Below are 17,690 nucleotides of genomic sequence, written 5' to 3' on the forward strand. Positions count from 1 at the left end.
TATCCCAAGGCAGCCCTGGTGACCTTGTTTTCTTGTGGCAAAGTGAATCTATGTCCTACTCAGTAATTCAGCACTTAGTAAATTGACTAAAAAAGTTGAGCAGTAAATTTAGAAAATGGTTTTGGTAATAGGCACTTGTCTTAATGTCTATTAAGACATTTCATGCATGTTTTTGCAAAATAAAATTATTTTAAAATAAATGTAGCAAAAGCATTGAACTTTCATTTTCTCTAAGGGATGAAGACTTTCACTGGTATGCTGAACTTCCTCTTCTTCCTGGAGCTCTCAGGATTTTGCTGATTGCACAGAAAATTCAATCTTTGAATCTGTGAGAATCACCAGAGAGGGCACAATTCAGCAGAGATTTTGACATCTGCACAAGACATATAAGACAGGTAGACCAAGCATTAATCCCTCAAGCTGCATAACGGATCCAAACCTGCTTTCCTATGGGCTGGTTTGGCCCTGCACAGAGGCCCTGCTGCCAGTATCAGAGTCTGCTATTCCAAGTTTCAGGAGCTGAGGTCCCCTGGAGGCAGTCAGTTTCTGGCTTTCTCTAGCGAATTCAGCACATCCAACTCTTGAGGGAACAGTTGTCAAGGTGTGGGGCCAACAAGGAGCAATTAAGGGTCAGGAGAGATCTAGGGCACTGATTGCTTTAAAGGCAAATATAGGTCCCAATTTCTGTTAGCAGAGACATACAGCCTTGTCCTTGCTATCATTATGTTCAGATTAATGAATTAAGAAGGACCATGACCCTTCTATTGAAGAGAGGTATATGTTATTGATTAAAGGATAGTTGATTAGTGAATCATCATAGATATGTATTTCTCCATTGGGCTTGCTTTGGTAAATATTTAGAACTCACTTTTGCTTAACTGAGTGAACAGTTGGATATATTATAATCTGTCAGACAATCCCTAATGCCTAGAATTCCAAGAAACACATTTCTATATTTTATAGCCACTAGATGGGAGGAAAGGTTTTTCCATGTCCTCTGTTCTTTCTTTGGAAGGAAAATGGAGTAAGATATATATTTCAAAGCAAGACTTGTCAGACTATATAGAAGTTTCAACATTATCCTTTCTTTCTTTTGTAGTAGATGCATGCTATTATTGATATGTTATCATCACAAAATAGTGGGAATGTCAATCAAGCATTTAACTACCATTTAGAAACAAAGATTGGGTCTAAAATGGCTAATTTAAGCAATAATTTATTCTTTAGTTTTAGAAAGCAGTTGAATTCCTGATCTCAGAAACCACAAATTCACTTTGGCTTAAACTAAAACATTAACTATATAAAACAGTAAAACTCTGAGAAAATAAATAAAGCAGTTCATCAAATAATTGGTTTGCTTATACATGTAAAAGTGTGAAATGGCCTTCTCTAAAGGAAAGGAAATAGCAACATAAAAACCCAAAGCACAAAAACCAACTTCTTTATGTAGGAGGTGAATTTGTTATCGTTCGGTTGTAAGAAAAAAAGTATTATACTTGGTAAAAGTCAGCTTGTCTAGAAATGTTGCTTGGGCATGCTTTCCATTAAAACCAAACTACCCTCACTTCTATCAAATCTGGTACAAATTCTCAAATGACCAGTTGACCTGATGCATTTAATAGTTTTGTTCTCTTTTACTTCTATTGTTCAAGTAAACCAGAGTTTTATTGCAAGTTGCAGAGCTTCAATTTTATTGCAGTAAGTTTGTCAAAACATCTTCATTAATGTACACAATCTGAAGGCAACTAGGGAGGCCTGGGAACTCTCAATGGTTTATAGAAAACTAGTGGGTTCAAAAGCAAGTACTCATCAGTCAGGGGACACTTCCAAACATAGACAAATAATCTATATGAATTATATGAACCCATAAGTTTATCCACCCAAAGGAACCTTTGAGAAACATTTTTCAGGTATATTCCAACTGGGTGAGTTTGCAGATTTGATGCCAAAGCCAACCAGCCAAGCAAAAGACTAGCAATCAGGCAGTCTAGAAAGATTATGTGGATGATTTGAGTAATATCAAGGTCATCATGAAATGCCTTCTAATGTATTTCATATTATATTTTAAACATATAGCTTTAAAGTGTTTCTTGACGGAGATGAACAAGAGGCTACTATAATCTGTTTACCAGCAGAGCCTCAGGAGTAGAGTATCCACATACATGTGTGAGAAGAAGCCCTGAAGATATACATTCTGCTGTATGACATGTCCCGACTATTTCCCCACTTTCCATTTTTGGTGTGGTAACATATTCTCCATTTGAGAAGCCAAAGAGCAGGCTTTGCCTGAAGCACAAAGAAGATAGCAGCTGATTTGGTAGCAGTATTTAGCACCGAAAGGGATCCCTTTTTAAAAATGATTGTCATTTATTTCTTTATTCATTCTCTTTAAAAAGTGCTTGTTATTTGAATGTTCTCCCAGAGTTCTGTCTCTGTCTTTTGTCCTTATTCTCCACACTCTCTCTGAGTGATCTCAACCACTCCCAGGAATCAATTACCATTCATAAGCAAAGACCCCTACATTTATGTGTTCAGCCTAGATCTTCCTTCTGAACTCTAGATCCATTTGTGTATTCAACTGCCAACTAAAAGTCTCCACATGGATGTTCCAAACACAACTCAAATGTAGTCTGTCCAAATTGGAATTCATCATCTGCTTCTCTAAGCCTGCTCCCAAGCTTTGTGCTCACTCATCCAAGGTGTCCAAGTTAAAAACTATCCATGAATACACCATCATTCTTTCCCTAACATCCAATTAATCACTAATTCCTGTTATCTTACCTCCTTAATATCTCTCAAATCCATCCACTTTTCTCTGTTCCCATTACCTCTACTGTATTACCGCAGGCCAACATCACCTCTCCCAGTCGCTGGCCTCCCCACCCCCACTATTACTACTTTTCTAATCCATTCTCCACTCTGGAGCACAAGTATTCTTATATGCAAATCTGACCACTTCATTCTTTTGCTTTGTCTTTCGTCCATTAATGACTTCCCATTGTCCTTAGGATAAAGTCTAGGTGCTTTATGGCATGGACCCATCTCTGCAGCTTCATCTTGCCCCATACTTACTTCATCACTTGCAGCTGCAGTCCTAGTGGGCCCTGCTTGCCCACCTCTGGACTTCGCCTGTAATGCCCACTCCCATGCTATGTTCCTCTCTCCTTCCCCTGCCCAGGTGCAGCCCAGGAATTTTCTGCCTGCTGGGCTTCCCTGAAACTCTTAGGGCTGTGTTCTGTTCTTATTCCTTTTATAGCATTTATTACATAGTATTATCAGGCCTACTTATTAGTATTCCCTTCCAGAGTGTAACCTCCTTGAGATTAGTGATGATATTATAATCATCTTTGAATTCTTAGTTCCTGGCATCTGGGAGATGCTCTGTAATTATTGGCTGAACGAATGAATGATAATTGAAACTGATTTTAAGCCAGGCACTGTGCTGAGCACTAATATCTTATCTCTAGTAACACAAAGATGAGTAAGACATAGTTGGTTTTCCATGATTGAGCCTTGCAATGGAGAGGCATTATGCAGATGACTATAACATCATGTAATACAATATAATGCCAAAATAGATACTCATTCATTCAGCAATCATTTATTGAGTGCCAGCTATGTGCATGGCACTGTTCTAGGAGCTTGGGATGTATCAGTGAACAAAAGAGGTAAAAATCCTGGCCCTGTGGATTTTACAATAAGACCATGTTACTTTTTGGCTTAATATTTTCCAATGGCATCCATTGCTTTTAGGACAAAGTCTAAAAATGGCCTTTCATACCCCAGCAGTGGTTCTTCACATTTTTAGGAGAAGGAAAGGCTGTAAGACCTTGATGAAAACTATGTACTCTCTCCTCAGAAAAATGTTCACACCTCCACTCACACACTCATCTACTTTGGCAGGCCTTTTGAGCAGCTACCAGACACTCTGAGTACCCCCCAATTAGATTTACGACTCTTCAGGGCCTGGCTGTGCCCAGTTTCATGACTTGTTTCTCATACCTTGCTTCTTCCTGATTCTGGACCTTTGCACATGATGTTCCTTCTGTCTAAAATGTTCTTTCTCCTGCACCAGCCCTTCCTTTTACCTAGTTGATTCATACTTATTCTTTAGATCTCAGATAAAAAATTATTTCCTCAAAGAAACTTCTCCTACTCCCATCCCAATTAAGTTAGATCTCCTAATCATTAAACTCTATAGAGTTCTAGGAGATCAGGAACATAAATTTCTTGGTCACATTTGTACCACCAACATCTAGCAAGTACCTTGCACATAGTAGGAGCTCAATAAATATTTTTTGAGGAATGAATGAGTGAATGAATGAATGAATCTTCAAAGAGCATTCTGCGGTGTAGAAATGTATCGGAGGCATCAAGTGGATATGGGGTGATGAGTCTGCTATAGTGGTAGTCAGGTGATGACTTGGGTGGCAGTGGAGGTGGAGAAAAGTCAACACTGAGAGAAATATTTAGGAGGTAGAATCAGAAAGATGGCCAATTGGATGCGATGGTAAGAAAGAGGTAGATGAGTTAGCAAGAACTCTTCAGTTTCTAGTTTGGCTAACTGCATGGTTGGTGGTGCTCTTCTCCGAGGTAGAAAACAATGGGAATTTTGAACCTGCTGAGTTTGGAGTTCCTGCAAAACCTCCACGTGGACATGTTGAATAGGCAGCTGTATATGGAAGTCTGAAGCTCAGGAGAGAAGTCTGGGTTGGAGGTGCAAATTTGACAGTCATAAGTATATGGAGGATAATTAATGCAATGGGTGTGGAAGAATTTTCTTATTGAGAGATCAGAGCATGAGAAGGGAAAGGGGCCAGGACATAGCCTTAAGGAACTCCAACATTTAGAGATTAGATAGAGGATGAAGTGGCAAAGGAGACTGAAAAAGAAAGAGAGATAAAAGAAGTCTAGCAGACTGTCATGTCAAGAAAGTTATGGGAGCCGGGGGTGGTGGCTCATGCCTGTAATCCTAGCTCTCTGGGAGACTGAGGCGGGTGGATCATTTGAGCTCAGGAGTTCGAGACCATCCTGAGCAAGAGCAAGACCCTGTCTCTACTAAAAAAAATAGGAAGAAATTAGCTGGACAACTAAAAAAAAAAAAAAAAAGTATATATATATATATATATATATATATATATATATATATATATATAAAATTAGCTGGGCATGGTGGCACATGCCTGTAGTCCCAGTTACTCAGGAAGCTGAGGCAGAAGGATTGCTTAGGCCCAGGAGCTTGAGGTTGCTGTGAGCTAGGCTGATGCCACGGCACCCTAGCCCGGGCAACAGAGCGAGACTCTGTCTCAGGAAAAAGAAAAAACAAAGTAAGTTATGGGAAGAGGGATTTAAGAAGAGAGAGTGGAGAAAATAAGAGGTGGTGGTCAATAGTGTCAAGTGTTGCCGAGATGTCCAGAAAGATGAGATCTGAAATACATCCACTTGACTGAGCCACATGGAGGTTACTGTGTGAATTGGATTAGTGAGGGCAGACGTCACCTTGAAGTCATTTAAGGAGTGCATAAAAGATAAAAGAAATTGAGACAACAAGTACACAAAGTTTATAAAAGTCAGGAGAGAGTGACTAACTCAGCCTGGGTAATTTAGAGAAGGCTTCTTAGAAGAGGGACATTGATCTGGGTCTTGAAGGATGAGTAGCAGTTTACCAGACGGTGGTGGGGGCGGGAGAGGTTATTCCAGGCAGAAAGTTCAGCATGTTTAAAGACAATGAATCATGAAAAGACATGGAAGGTATATGGGAAGTGAAATGACTTATCTGGTTCACACATTTAGTAAGTGCAAGTCTTGAACCCTGATTTCAAATTTAGTGCCCCTTATAATCTGCTTCTTGAACCCAAAGGGGAAAACAAAGGTAGCAAATTGTAAGAGAGGCCATCAGCCTTTGTAAAGCTCTTAGGCTTCTATCTGGGGTTGACCCTTTCTTGGGTATAGCCTAGTGGGACTTCAAACTAAACAAAGACAAAGCTGAATTCATTGTTTTTCCTTTATAACCAATTTTTCCTCATGACTCTACAATTTCTGTTAATCATCATTTCCCAGTCATCAAAGGCGGAAAACATAGTCACCTTAGATTCCTCCCTCATCTCCTAATGCCTACACAGTGTTCTTGTAATGAGTAAATGGAATAGCACAGAGAGAGAATATGGTACAACATCTCACATGTGCAAGTCATTCAGTGACTGACAATGTTATCATTCCTACTGCCACAGGATCCCCAACTCCAGCCAAACTGGATCCTTGAGGTAGGCTGAAAAATAAGCCCCCAAAAGATGTCCATGTCCTAAATCTGGGACCTGTGAATGTGACCTTATATGGCAAAATTAAAAAGGGGGGGGTTCTTTACAGATATAATAAAGGATCTTGAGATAGAGAAATTGCTCTTAATTTTCTAAGCGGGCCCTAAATATAATCATATGTGTCCTATAAGAAGGACACAGAGGGAGATTTGAACACAGAAGAGAAGACAATGTGACTACAGAGGCAGAGACTGGAGTTATGTGACCAGGAATGCTAGCAGCCACTAGAAGCTGGAAGAGGCAAAGAACAGAACCTCCCTTAGATTTCCCGGAGGGAGTATGGCTCTGCCGACACCTTGATTTTAGCCCAGTGATACTGAGTTTGGACTTCTGGCCTCTAGAACTGTGAAAGAAAACATTTCTGTTGTTTCAAGCTATCAAATTAGTGGTAATTTGTTATAGCAGCCAAGGGAACTAATATATTCACAATTCCCCAAACATACCACATTTTTCCCCCTCCACTCTCTTTCATCCACATTTAAGAAAACAGAAATCTTTCATTACTTTCTTTCAAATTTTGAATAGTTCCTTCAAGTTCAATTTCTTAATAGTGTTTCATCCACAAATCCTCTCCTGCTATTTTAATCTGATATGAGCTTTCTTTCTAACAAATACCAACAGCACATTTTTGTAATTGTATTTTTCTGACAACATGAATATTTATAAACAATTTGTCCTATAGCTGGGACTGGGTTTTAAGTTCTTGAGGAATCCATATGTCTTAATTTTATGGTGTTTAGCCTCTCTACAGTGTCTTTCACATAGTAGGTATCGGTAATTCTTTGCTGCCCTAGCTCTACTACTTACCAAAAGTGTTCAAACAGTTATTCATATTTCCAAAAGCTGCACTATCCAATGTGGTAGCTGTTAGCTACATGAGGCCATTTACATTTAAATTAATCAAAACTAAATAAAATTTAAAATTCAGTTCCTCAGTTGCATTAACCAAATTCAAGTGTTCAATAGCCACATGTGGTGAGTGGCAACCTATTAGGAATCACAGATAGAGAACATTTTCATCATCACGGAAAGTTCTACTGGGCAGAGCTGCTCTACAGAGGCAATCTGGGTATAATACAAGCAAATAGAAAATTTCCTAGGGATTATGTTGATAATAGAAATACAGATACTAGAAATAATGTCTCTTCAAAATGCAAAGACATTATTATAAAAAGGTCAATTTTCCCAAGATTAATTTATCAAATCAATGCCATCTCAATCAAAATTCTAATAATATGTCTTCTGGAACTTGTTAAGCTAATTCTCATAATAATCTGGAAGAGAAAATGTATGGGACAACCTTAAAAACACTGAGAAAGAAGAATGAGGGGAAAGAATTGCCCTTCCAGATATCAAAACCTGCTATAAAGTTACAGTAATTAAAACATGACAGCAATAATAATAGCAATAGATATATGGGTAAGTGAAACAGAATAGCAAGTCTAAAAATAAACCTATGAATACATGGGAATTTGGTTTATGACAAAGGTGACATTTCAATTTGCAGAGAACGGGCAGACTATTCAGGTGGTACCAATACAATGGGAAAAAGTTATCATACCAGAAAAAGAATCCCAGCTAGCTTAAGGAACAAAATATAGAAAGCAAAACTATAAACTTATTAGAAGAAAATATGGAAAAATTTGTTTATAACTTTAGCATTGGGAAGATCTTCATAAGCAGTATATAAAATAACAAAACCATGGAAAGACATCCCACATTCATTGATGAGAAAACTTAATATTGTTAAAAATTCAATACTACCCAAAGTAATCTATACATTCAATGCAATCTCTGTCAAAATCCCAATAATATTTTTTGCAGAAATATAAAAACCCTTTCTCAAATTCATATGGAATCTCAAGGATCTCCAACCAGCCAAAACAATCTTGAATAAGAAGCATAAAGTTAGAGGTCTCACATTTCCTGATTTCAAAACTTACTACAAAGCTACAGTAACCAAAACAGTGTGGTACTGGCATAAAGACAGACATATAGACCAATAGAATAGAATAGAGAGCTCAGAAATAAACCCTGACATACATGGCTAAATCATTTTCAACAAGGGTGCCAAGAACATTCAATGAGGAAAGGACAGTCTTTTCAACAAACGCTATTGAGAAAAGTGGATATTCATATGCATAGAATAGAGCTGGACTTGTAGATCATACACAAAAATTAACTCAAAATGGATCAAAGATCTAAACTTAACAGTCTAAACTTGTAAAAGAAAACATAGGGAAAATCTTCGTAACATTGAATTTGGCAAGGATTTCTTGGTTATGAAATCAAAAACACAGGCAACAAAAGAAAAAACAGGTAAATTGGACTTCATCAAGATTGAAAACTTTCGTGCATCAAAGGACACTATGAAAAGGCAACCCATGGAAAAGAAAAAAACATTTGCAAGTCATATATCTGATAAGGGATTAATATCTACAGTATATAAAGAACTCCTACAACTCAATAACAACAACTGAAACAACTTGGTTTTAAAATGGGCAAAGGACTTGAAGAGACATTTATCCAAAGAAGATATACAACTGGCCAATAAGCCCATGAAAATATGTTCAACATCACTAATTAGAGAAATGCAAATCAAAACCACAATGAAATACCATTTCACATCCATTAGGGTGGCTATTATCAAAAACAAAGACAAAAACAAAACACAACAAGTGTTGGGGATGATGTGGAGAAACTGGAACACTTGTGCATTGCTCATAAGAAGGTAAAATGGTGCAGCTGCTATGGAAAGTAGGACAGTTCCTCAAAAATTTAAAAATAGAATTATCATATGATCCAGCAATTCCTCTTCTGGGTATATACCCAAAAGGACTGAAAGCAGGAACTTGAAAAAAAAATACTTGTACACCCATGTTCATAGCAGCATTATTCACAATAGCCAAAAGGTGGAAACAACCCAAGTGTCCATCAGTGGACACTGTAGTATATACATACAATGGAATATTATTTGGCCTTAAAAAGGAGGGATATTCTGATACATGCTAAAACCATGGATAAACCTTAAGGACATTATGCTAAGTGAAATAAGACACAAAGAACAAATATTATACGATTTCACTTGTATGAGGTATTTAGAGTAGTCAGATTCATAGACAGAAAGTAGAATAATGGTTGCCAGGGGCCAGGGAAACACTCAAGCACATACTTGAAGCAATTATAAAAATGAAAAAGTTGCTTCTTGGTTTGTGGCATGAGTGCTGGAAATCTACAGGCAATGACATGATGGTGTTATTATATGTACTACAATTGACATAAGCTTGCTGATTCTTCAAAAAAGAGATGAACAGATAATAGATACAGAATTGGAAATGCAATACCCTGCTTCTCACAGTCTTGCTATGTAGGTCATTTGATTGAATCTAAGTCTCTATAAGTGCTTTAGTAGGTGTTGAAAGGAACATAGTATAACTGTAAGTACAGAAATGACTATAGAGATAGGTTCCATAAAACATACAGAAAAAGACCACTTTGGTATGATGATTGTCTGAGAGGGAAGATCTCTATTGGTGTGATATCCAAACCTCAGGTCAAAACTGCCTACTTTTTCTTCTAGGAAGGAGAAAGAGAAGTAGATAACACTTAGGAACTCTGGCATCCCCTAAAAAGTTCCTCCATACAAGGTGGAGCCACGGTTGCAAGATACAGTCACTAAGAAGTCAAATTTTCACTATAATTTGTGTCTAAATTCACTTGAATAGAAAAAGAAAATGAAAACTCCTTAAAGAGGGTAGTTGGGTTGAGTGTTCAGAGTGAGAATAAGTTTTACATGAGGGTCACACAAATATTTTTCCAGCAAATGATGAAACATTTTCAAAGTTTCTAACACAAAATGAAAATAATATTTCTCTCTTCTTGACCTACTTTTACTTTTTAAGGTATTTGAACACTTTCCTATAATGAACAGAATTTTCTACAGCATCAATTTAGTTTGAGTCTAGTTAATTGTCTGCTTCCATTTTTGTTTACTTGGTTATTTCAATAGCTTATAGTTACATAATATGCAATTCAAAAGGTAATATAAAGGTAAACTCTCCCTGCTATCCCTGAGCCACCTATGTCCCCTCCTAGAAGACAACCACTGTTACTGGTTTCTTGTACATCCTTGTAGAAACTGTCGTCTGTCCTGTATTCATTTTGAAATCAGTTGCACCACTAAAAACTTAAACTGCTACACAATTCATGATACCATTCTCTTCAAATTGTCTTATTAAAGCTGGACCAGGTCTGGCCACAGTAAGCGTAAACAAGGAAGTGTAGGCCTATCTTCAGGGCCACACTTGGTCTCGTACTGGAGGTGAGTTTTCTTCCCATTGCCTTCAGTTATTCTCGCCATCTACAGACTACAAGTTTTCCTCCTGACTAAAGGAAATGGGAGAGAACCAAAGAGTGGAAGGATAAAGGAGGAGCATCAGGAAAGCAGAAGCTTCAAGGTACCATGCTAAGTGCTGTGGTGGTGATGGGGCAGGGCACAGTGGCTGCAGGACAGCAGGGATGAGCAGAAGAGTATTTCAAGGTAGTGAGGGACACAGAGGTGTAAATAACAAACTCTAACTAACATCTAACACAGGTAAGGTGAAGTAAGGGCTAAATAAAGGTACAAGCAGTATGCTGTTGGAATGTAGAGGGAGAAGGAGAATGGAGGGAGGGACTTTATAAATTAGCCTTGGGCTGGTTAAGCACGTCTGACAAGCTTCTTCTCAGAGTGCACACATTTTCCCTTACTCATGAAAACCTAGAGCTGGGAGAATGCCAGACCAGTGTGCTGAAGCTCAGTTAGTAAGGAAGTCTTTCGGAACCAAGGTGGCCAGGAAAAAACTAAGGACCCTGCATACACACACACAAAGAGGAATAATAATAAAAGCCCTCCTGCGGCTCACAACTGGTCTTCAGTTGTGAATCACAGAAAAAAAATGAGCATTTTCAAAAGCTTTACTATTAAGTTAAAATCAGGGCTGCCAGGCATTGCTCAACTCCAGGGGGTGCCATTCACATTTTTGTCCCTGGAACTGTGCAGTGCACAATCAGCATAGCCATACGTGGCAACCCTGCTAGGGCAAATGTCCGATTTGACTAACACTTTCTACATTTCCCTATCACGAAACTTTTACTTGGGATACAGAGTATTCTTTTTGGCTAACATTTTCTATGACAAGAAAAAACAAACATTTGGAATGTTATGAATTTATTTTCTTAAAAACTCAAGGTTGTTGAGAATAAACTGAAGCAAAATTATGCTACAGACTATGGCTAGATTATATAGCTAAAGTATGACATACTATACATATTTTCCAAACCATAAAGATTTTCCATGATGTGGTAGAGCTGCTCAGTTTCAAATTAAACACTATTTATCTAGAAATGTAGGGCTATTTCCAATCTAGCTAGGCCAGAGAGCAGAGTAGAACAGTGTGGTCGCAGAGCATATGGCACATATTTACTGTGAGGCTTTCAGAATTTAATGATTAAAGGTTGAAAGTTTCTGCCTTGTTTTAACAAGAGCTCTTCTGATTTTTCCCCAGTATTTCACATTTCACTGCCATTATCTAATTCAGCAAAGTAAAATGTCCATCAATTTGAAAAACAACATTACAGTAGGTCACATAAAAGAATTTTAAAAATGAGATGTGAAATTTATTTTTGCTAGTGTTTAAAGTTATGCCATTATAGTTCATAATTCCGGGTTGTCATAATCCTGATTAGAAAGTATGTCACAACATGAAATCAAGATTTATTTGTCATCCTTAGGTATGACTGTGTTTAGCTCTTTTCTCTGTGCTTTGCATTAGTTGATTATGCAGGAACCAATCTTTTAAGTTTTTTTTTGACTTTGTGGGTATTGAGCTAATTCCTAGTGATTTTTAGAATTTACCCACATTTTCCCCTTTTGTGGAAATATTTACACTAGAGATTTCCAGTAAGGGAATCAGAATTAATTGAGGGAACTCTTTTTTTTTTGGATATAGCAGCTGAGGCCATATTTCTATTAGTGCCTCTTTTTCTCTTGCCCTACTCTGGGGGGGTGTTTCCATACACCTAGGACTTAAATCTAACAGGTTCACATGGAACACTATATATGTAAAATAAGATCGTGTATTTGAAAATGTTTGGCCCAATATCTGATACATTTTAATCATTCATACAAACTGATTGTATCTAGTTGAATATTACCCAATTTTGGTGAACATGTGATTGCTATAAATGAAATGTGTCCTGAGCTGGCATGGTGGTTAAAAAAAAAAAATCTAACTTCTTTTGGGGTATGAGAAGTGTAAAAGATCTCTGAGTGATAAGTGAAATGACATATTCTACACCAAAGTATTTCACTTCAAATTTCAGATACACACTTCTAGTGTTCCCATAAATGCAACAGGGGAAGATAGACAACATATCTTATGCCTGATATAATGAAGAAGGAAAAGAGGAGCTTCTTAAGTTAGAGACACTGAAAACTGAAATACATACAAACTGAGACATCCTCTCAAATCCCACCCAAGAAGCAATGAGTAAGCTTGAAAAAGTGTTAGTCTGGCTTTTTTCATGCTATAGTGCATAGACTAAGAACCAGGGGGCTGGGTTCCATCTCCGACTTGCAAGTTTCCATCACAGTAAAAAAAAAAAAGGGAGGGGGATAATATTTGCCATGTACCAAACAGGGATGCTTTGAGGATTAATGACATAATGTCTGTAAAGAGGTTGGAGTTCCTTGGAAAAAAGACACTACATAAATATAAAGTAGTATTAATATTTAGGCTTAGTCCACAATGTGAGACCTGGTTTCTTTGGCTCATGAGGTCATCAGCAGTTTTGTAAAATGTGCTCAAACACCCACAGAGGAGCCTTGTTAGCTTCCTCATAAGTGGACTGTAAAGCTAATCTGACCCACCTGGCTGGAGAAGTCACAGAGACCATTTTCCCTTTTCATGGTCTCTGAGAGGATACAGATGGAGAGTGTTGACTCCCTAACGGAGTGAGATGTGGCCAAGAGAGCACTTCAATCAACAGCGTTTAGGGCTTCCAAGGAATGCAGTGGGAGTTTGGGTATGTTCTGGCTTAGAATTAAACAAAAGTCTAATCAGATCATATCTTGATTTAAGGAAAAAGCTAAATTTGCCTCTCAGACAAAGAAAATTTGGAATAAGAGTAGGAATGAGAAAGCTACTACTTGGAATGGTTACTTTAAATGTTGAAAGGATTTGGAGGCAAACATGAATATTTTTGTCCTGGGAAAGTTGTAGTCTCCAGGAGTCTTGCTTCTTTTTTTTTTTTTTTTTTTTGAGACAGCGTCTCACTTTGTTGCCCAGGCTAGAGTGAGTGCCGTGGCGTCAGCCTAGCTCACAGCAACCTCAAACTCCTGAGCTCAAGCAATCCTCCTGTCTCAGCCTCCCAAGTAGCTGGGACTACAGGCATGCGCCACCATGCCCAGCTAATTTTTTTCTATATATATTTTTAGCTGTCCATATAATTTCTTTCTATTTTTAGTAGAGATGGGGTCTCGCTCTTGCTCAGGCTGGTCTTGAACTCCTGAGCTCAAACGATCCGCCCACCTCGGCCTCCCAGAGTGCTAGGATTACAGGCGTGAGCCACCGCGCCCGGCCGAGTCTTGCTTCTTGACAGCAATGTCCTGACTCCTCATCAGTGCCTCAGCTCTGTGAAAAGGTTATCAAGGGCGATCTTGCAGACGTTAAAAGTTCTAAAGTTCCAAGGTACAATCAATTCAATGTAGACATTGCCTTGCAAAATCTTGTGGTATAACCGAATAACAGTAATGTTACTGTTATTAAATATTTGCATTTCTCAGTTTTAAAAGATAAAATTAACTTTTTTTTTTTTTTGAGACAGAGTCTTGCTTTGTTGCCCGGGCTAGAGTGAGTGCCGTGGCGTCAGTCTAGCTCACAGCAACCTCAAACTCCTGGACTTAAGCGATCCTCCTGCCTCAGCCTCCCGAGTAGCTGGGACTACAGGCATGCGCCACCATGCCCGGCTAATTTTTTGTATATATATATATTTCAGTTGTCCATATAATTTCTTTCTATTTTTAGTAGAGACAGGGGTCTCACTCTTGCTCAGGCTGGTCTCGAACTCCTGACCTCGAGCGATCCACCCGCCTTGGCCTCCCAGAGTGCTAGGATTACAGGCGTGAGCCACCGCGCCCGGCCGATAAAATTAACTTTGATCCCAAGGGCATCACGCATCAGAAACCACCCTCTTGAAAATATAAGGTTCATGAACTTATCATTAATCATTATCATGCAATAGTGATTTTGAGACTTTGTCCATAATACCAAAGCATTTGAACAAAACATGAAAAAATATAAAGGAATCTTTCTTTTTTACATGGTTGTTTTGTTTCCCACTGATTTAAGGTAGGTGTTCTTTCAGAAATGATTTGGCTCCTTGTCCATTGTTTGTTTTTTAGGGCAAAGGGAACAGAAATGTTATAGCCATCTTAACTCACAGTCAAATCTACACTAAGAAAAAAGCATTTTCTAAATAAAATATTGACCTTAGTTCTTCTTCCTCTTCCCAACAGCACAGTCCTAAAGTCAGTATTAGGTGTGGCAGAGCACGGTAGGCATCTTCATGGAGGGGAATCAGAGCCTGAGCAAGGTAAGGAGGGCAGCCATGTGGAGGGCAAGCATGGCTTGAGGAGTCAGAGCCCAGATGGAGTAAGGAGGGCATCACAAGTGTGGGTGACACACAGTGGGATGTCAGTGCCTGAGCAGAGCGAGGAGGGCATTTATGTGGGGAAAAGGCCCAGGACGGAGTGTCAAAGCTTGAGCAGGGTGAGAAGGCAGTCTGGGGAGGAGAGTCAGAGTCCTAGAGGTGTGAGATGGGTACATACATGTGTGCAGGGAAGGTGGTGAAGATGGGAGTTTGGTTACATTTGAGGGAACTGATGAAATGAGTAAATATGTTAAGGATAATGGAAGCCAGGTTTCTCACTGATGGAGAAAGAAATTACAAATAAGAAAGTGAGAAAACTAGAATGACCTCTATAGTATTGGATTATAATTGGCGGTATAGAAGTAAACTCATGGATTTTCATACAGAGACATGAATATAGCTGTTTATGTATATATGTGTGTGTATGCCTACATACTTATATTCTCTAGCTCTGCCCACTGAAGGAACCACTAAAAAACCAGGGGTCCTCAGAGAAACGGCTGATTCCAGGACTGAAACAGAGAAAGTACAAGATGAGTCTGGAAGAGCCTGTTGTGACAAAATGTAAGGAAGTGCTCAAAGAATTAGAGGGACATGTCAAAGAACACAGAAGCCAACTTGAAGGGGTTCCCACCGGCAAAATCTTAGAGAATGTGAACATCAAAATAAATAATAACAGTAATGGATAAAATAAGGACTCCTGAGTCTATACTAATATAAATAAATAACAAATAAATGGAAAGTTTGCATATGATCAGGATAATTCACATAGTTTCAAAGTATTTTCCTATAAACTACTTAATAATTGCAAAGTGAAAAAAGAGTAACTTAACAGTAGAGAAGGCTGGCAGACACCACCTTAATCAAATGACCAAATAAACATAATCAGTAATGGGACAAATCAAAATAATGTGCCACTTGAAGGATGTAATGATTACTCAGCACTACTTCTAACTTCTGTTGTATTCTTTAAAAAGACGCATGCCCTGAAAGCCAGGTATGGTGGCAAGTGCCTTTAGTCCTATTTGGGAGGCTGAGGCAGGAGGATTGCTTGAGGCCAGGAGCTTGAGGCTAGCCTGGGCAACACAGCAAGACCCTATCTCTAACAAAAAAAAAAAAGAAAGAAAGAAAGAAAGAAAGAAAGAAAGCATACCCTGGATCTCTAATCAGACAAACACAAATTGAAGGACTTTCTACAAAATAACCAGCTTAGTCTGTTAATACATGTCAAGGTTATGAAAGTCAAGAAAAGACTGAGGACCTATTCTAAGCTAAAGGAGGTTAAAGAAATTTAACAACTCAATGCAACACGTGCTTCTGACCTGGATCCTTTCGCTATCATGGACATCATTGGGACAACTGGTAAAACTTGAATGGAGTCTAGGGGTTAAATGATAATAATGTATCAAAGTTAATTTCCCAGTTTTGATGGACTGTAATTATCTACGATAAAGTCCTTGTTTCTAGGAATCACATACGGCAGTATTCAGGGGTGATGAAGGAAGAAGTTCAGAAAAAACATGATTTGTGCTGTATTTGCAGCTTTTCTGTAAGCTTGAGATTATTTCAGAATAAAAATAAACATATATAAAAATATTGATTTTAGAAAAAAGTTTTTTCTGTTGAGATATATTTTACTGACAAATATTGTGGAAATGGAAGACATTTATGCTTTTCTAATCTATGTAGTGACTGTTTTGAAATATGTCTACATGTAAGTGCGGTGTCGATAAAGTTGGCTTATTCTATTAATAGAAATGAGAAGAAAAGCCAGAGAAACTAGACATGAGAAAATAAGGGGAAAAGAAAGAAGGTAAGGTCAGAGCCTTAGGCTAGAGTAGATCAGGTATGGCCTAAAGGTCACAGCTTGTTGAAGTGACATGAATTGATTCACATCTTTAAAGATGATTTATGACAAATAAACTGTGCAAGGGCAAAAATGAAAGCAGGGAGACCACTGTAGAGGAATTGTTTGCCTGGACTAAAGTAGCAACAGTGAAATAGTGAGAAGTGGTCACATTTGAAATATATTTTGGATGTAAAGTCACTGGACTTGCTGATAGACTGGATGTGGGTCATTTTTATTTTATTTTATTTATTTATTTTGTTTTTAAAATTTATTTATCTATCTACCTATCTATTTATTTAGAGACAGGGTCTCACTCTGTTGCCCAGGCTGGAGTGCAGCGGGACAATCATAGCTCACTGCAGCTTGGGCTCAAGCAATCTCCCTGCCTCAGCCTCCCAAAGTGCTGGGATTGCAGGCGTGAGCCACCACGCCCATCAGATGTAAATTATGAGGAAGAAGAACTAAGGATGGTTCCTAGGGTTTTGGCTGGAGAAAGTAGGTAAATGATAGCATCATTTATTGAGATGAGAAAGAATGAGGAAGTGACTAACAACAGGAAAATAATAAGAACTGTGGCTTTGACAGTGGAATGGTGGTGATAAAAGACTGATTAAAGTGGGTTAAAGAGAATAGAAAGCAGGGAAATAGACATAGGAAGCATAGACAATTCTCTTGCAAGACGGACATGATTTCAATGGAAAGAAGACATTCTAAATAAGAAAAATATGTATTTGTTACAACACAGGGGCAGAAATGAACTTGGCTTTTTCTTGTGACAGTGAGAAAACTGATCTAACCCAAGGAAGGGGAACATGTTGGGTAATAGTGGGAAA

At 38.3% G+C, this 17,690-nt stretch overlaps 1 protein-coding gene across 1 annotated transcript in view; it reads right to left on the minus strand.

Annotated features, from left to right (window-relative positions):
• Positions 1-230: 230 nt before the first annotated feature.
• HORMAD2 (HORMA domain containing 2) overlaps positions 231-17,690 on the minus strand; it is a 71,400-nt gene continuing 53,940 nt past the window's right edge. The window contains exon 10 of the mRNA XM_069497450.1: positions 231-326. Within this exon, the coding sequence (XP_069353551.1) occupies positions 231-326 (96 nt within the window). The remainder of the gene's footprint in view (positions 327-17,690) is intronic.

Source organism: Eulemur rufifrons, chromosome 21, assembly GCF_041146395.1.
Source record: "Eulemur rufifrons isolate Redbay chromosome 21, OSU_ERuf_1, whole genome shotgun sequence".
Lineage (NCBI taxonomy): Eukaryota > Metazoa > Chordata > Mammalia > Primates > Lemuridae > Eulemur > Eulemur rufifrons.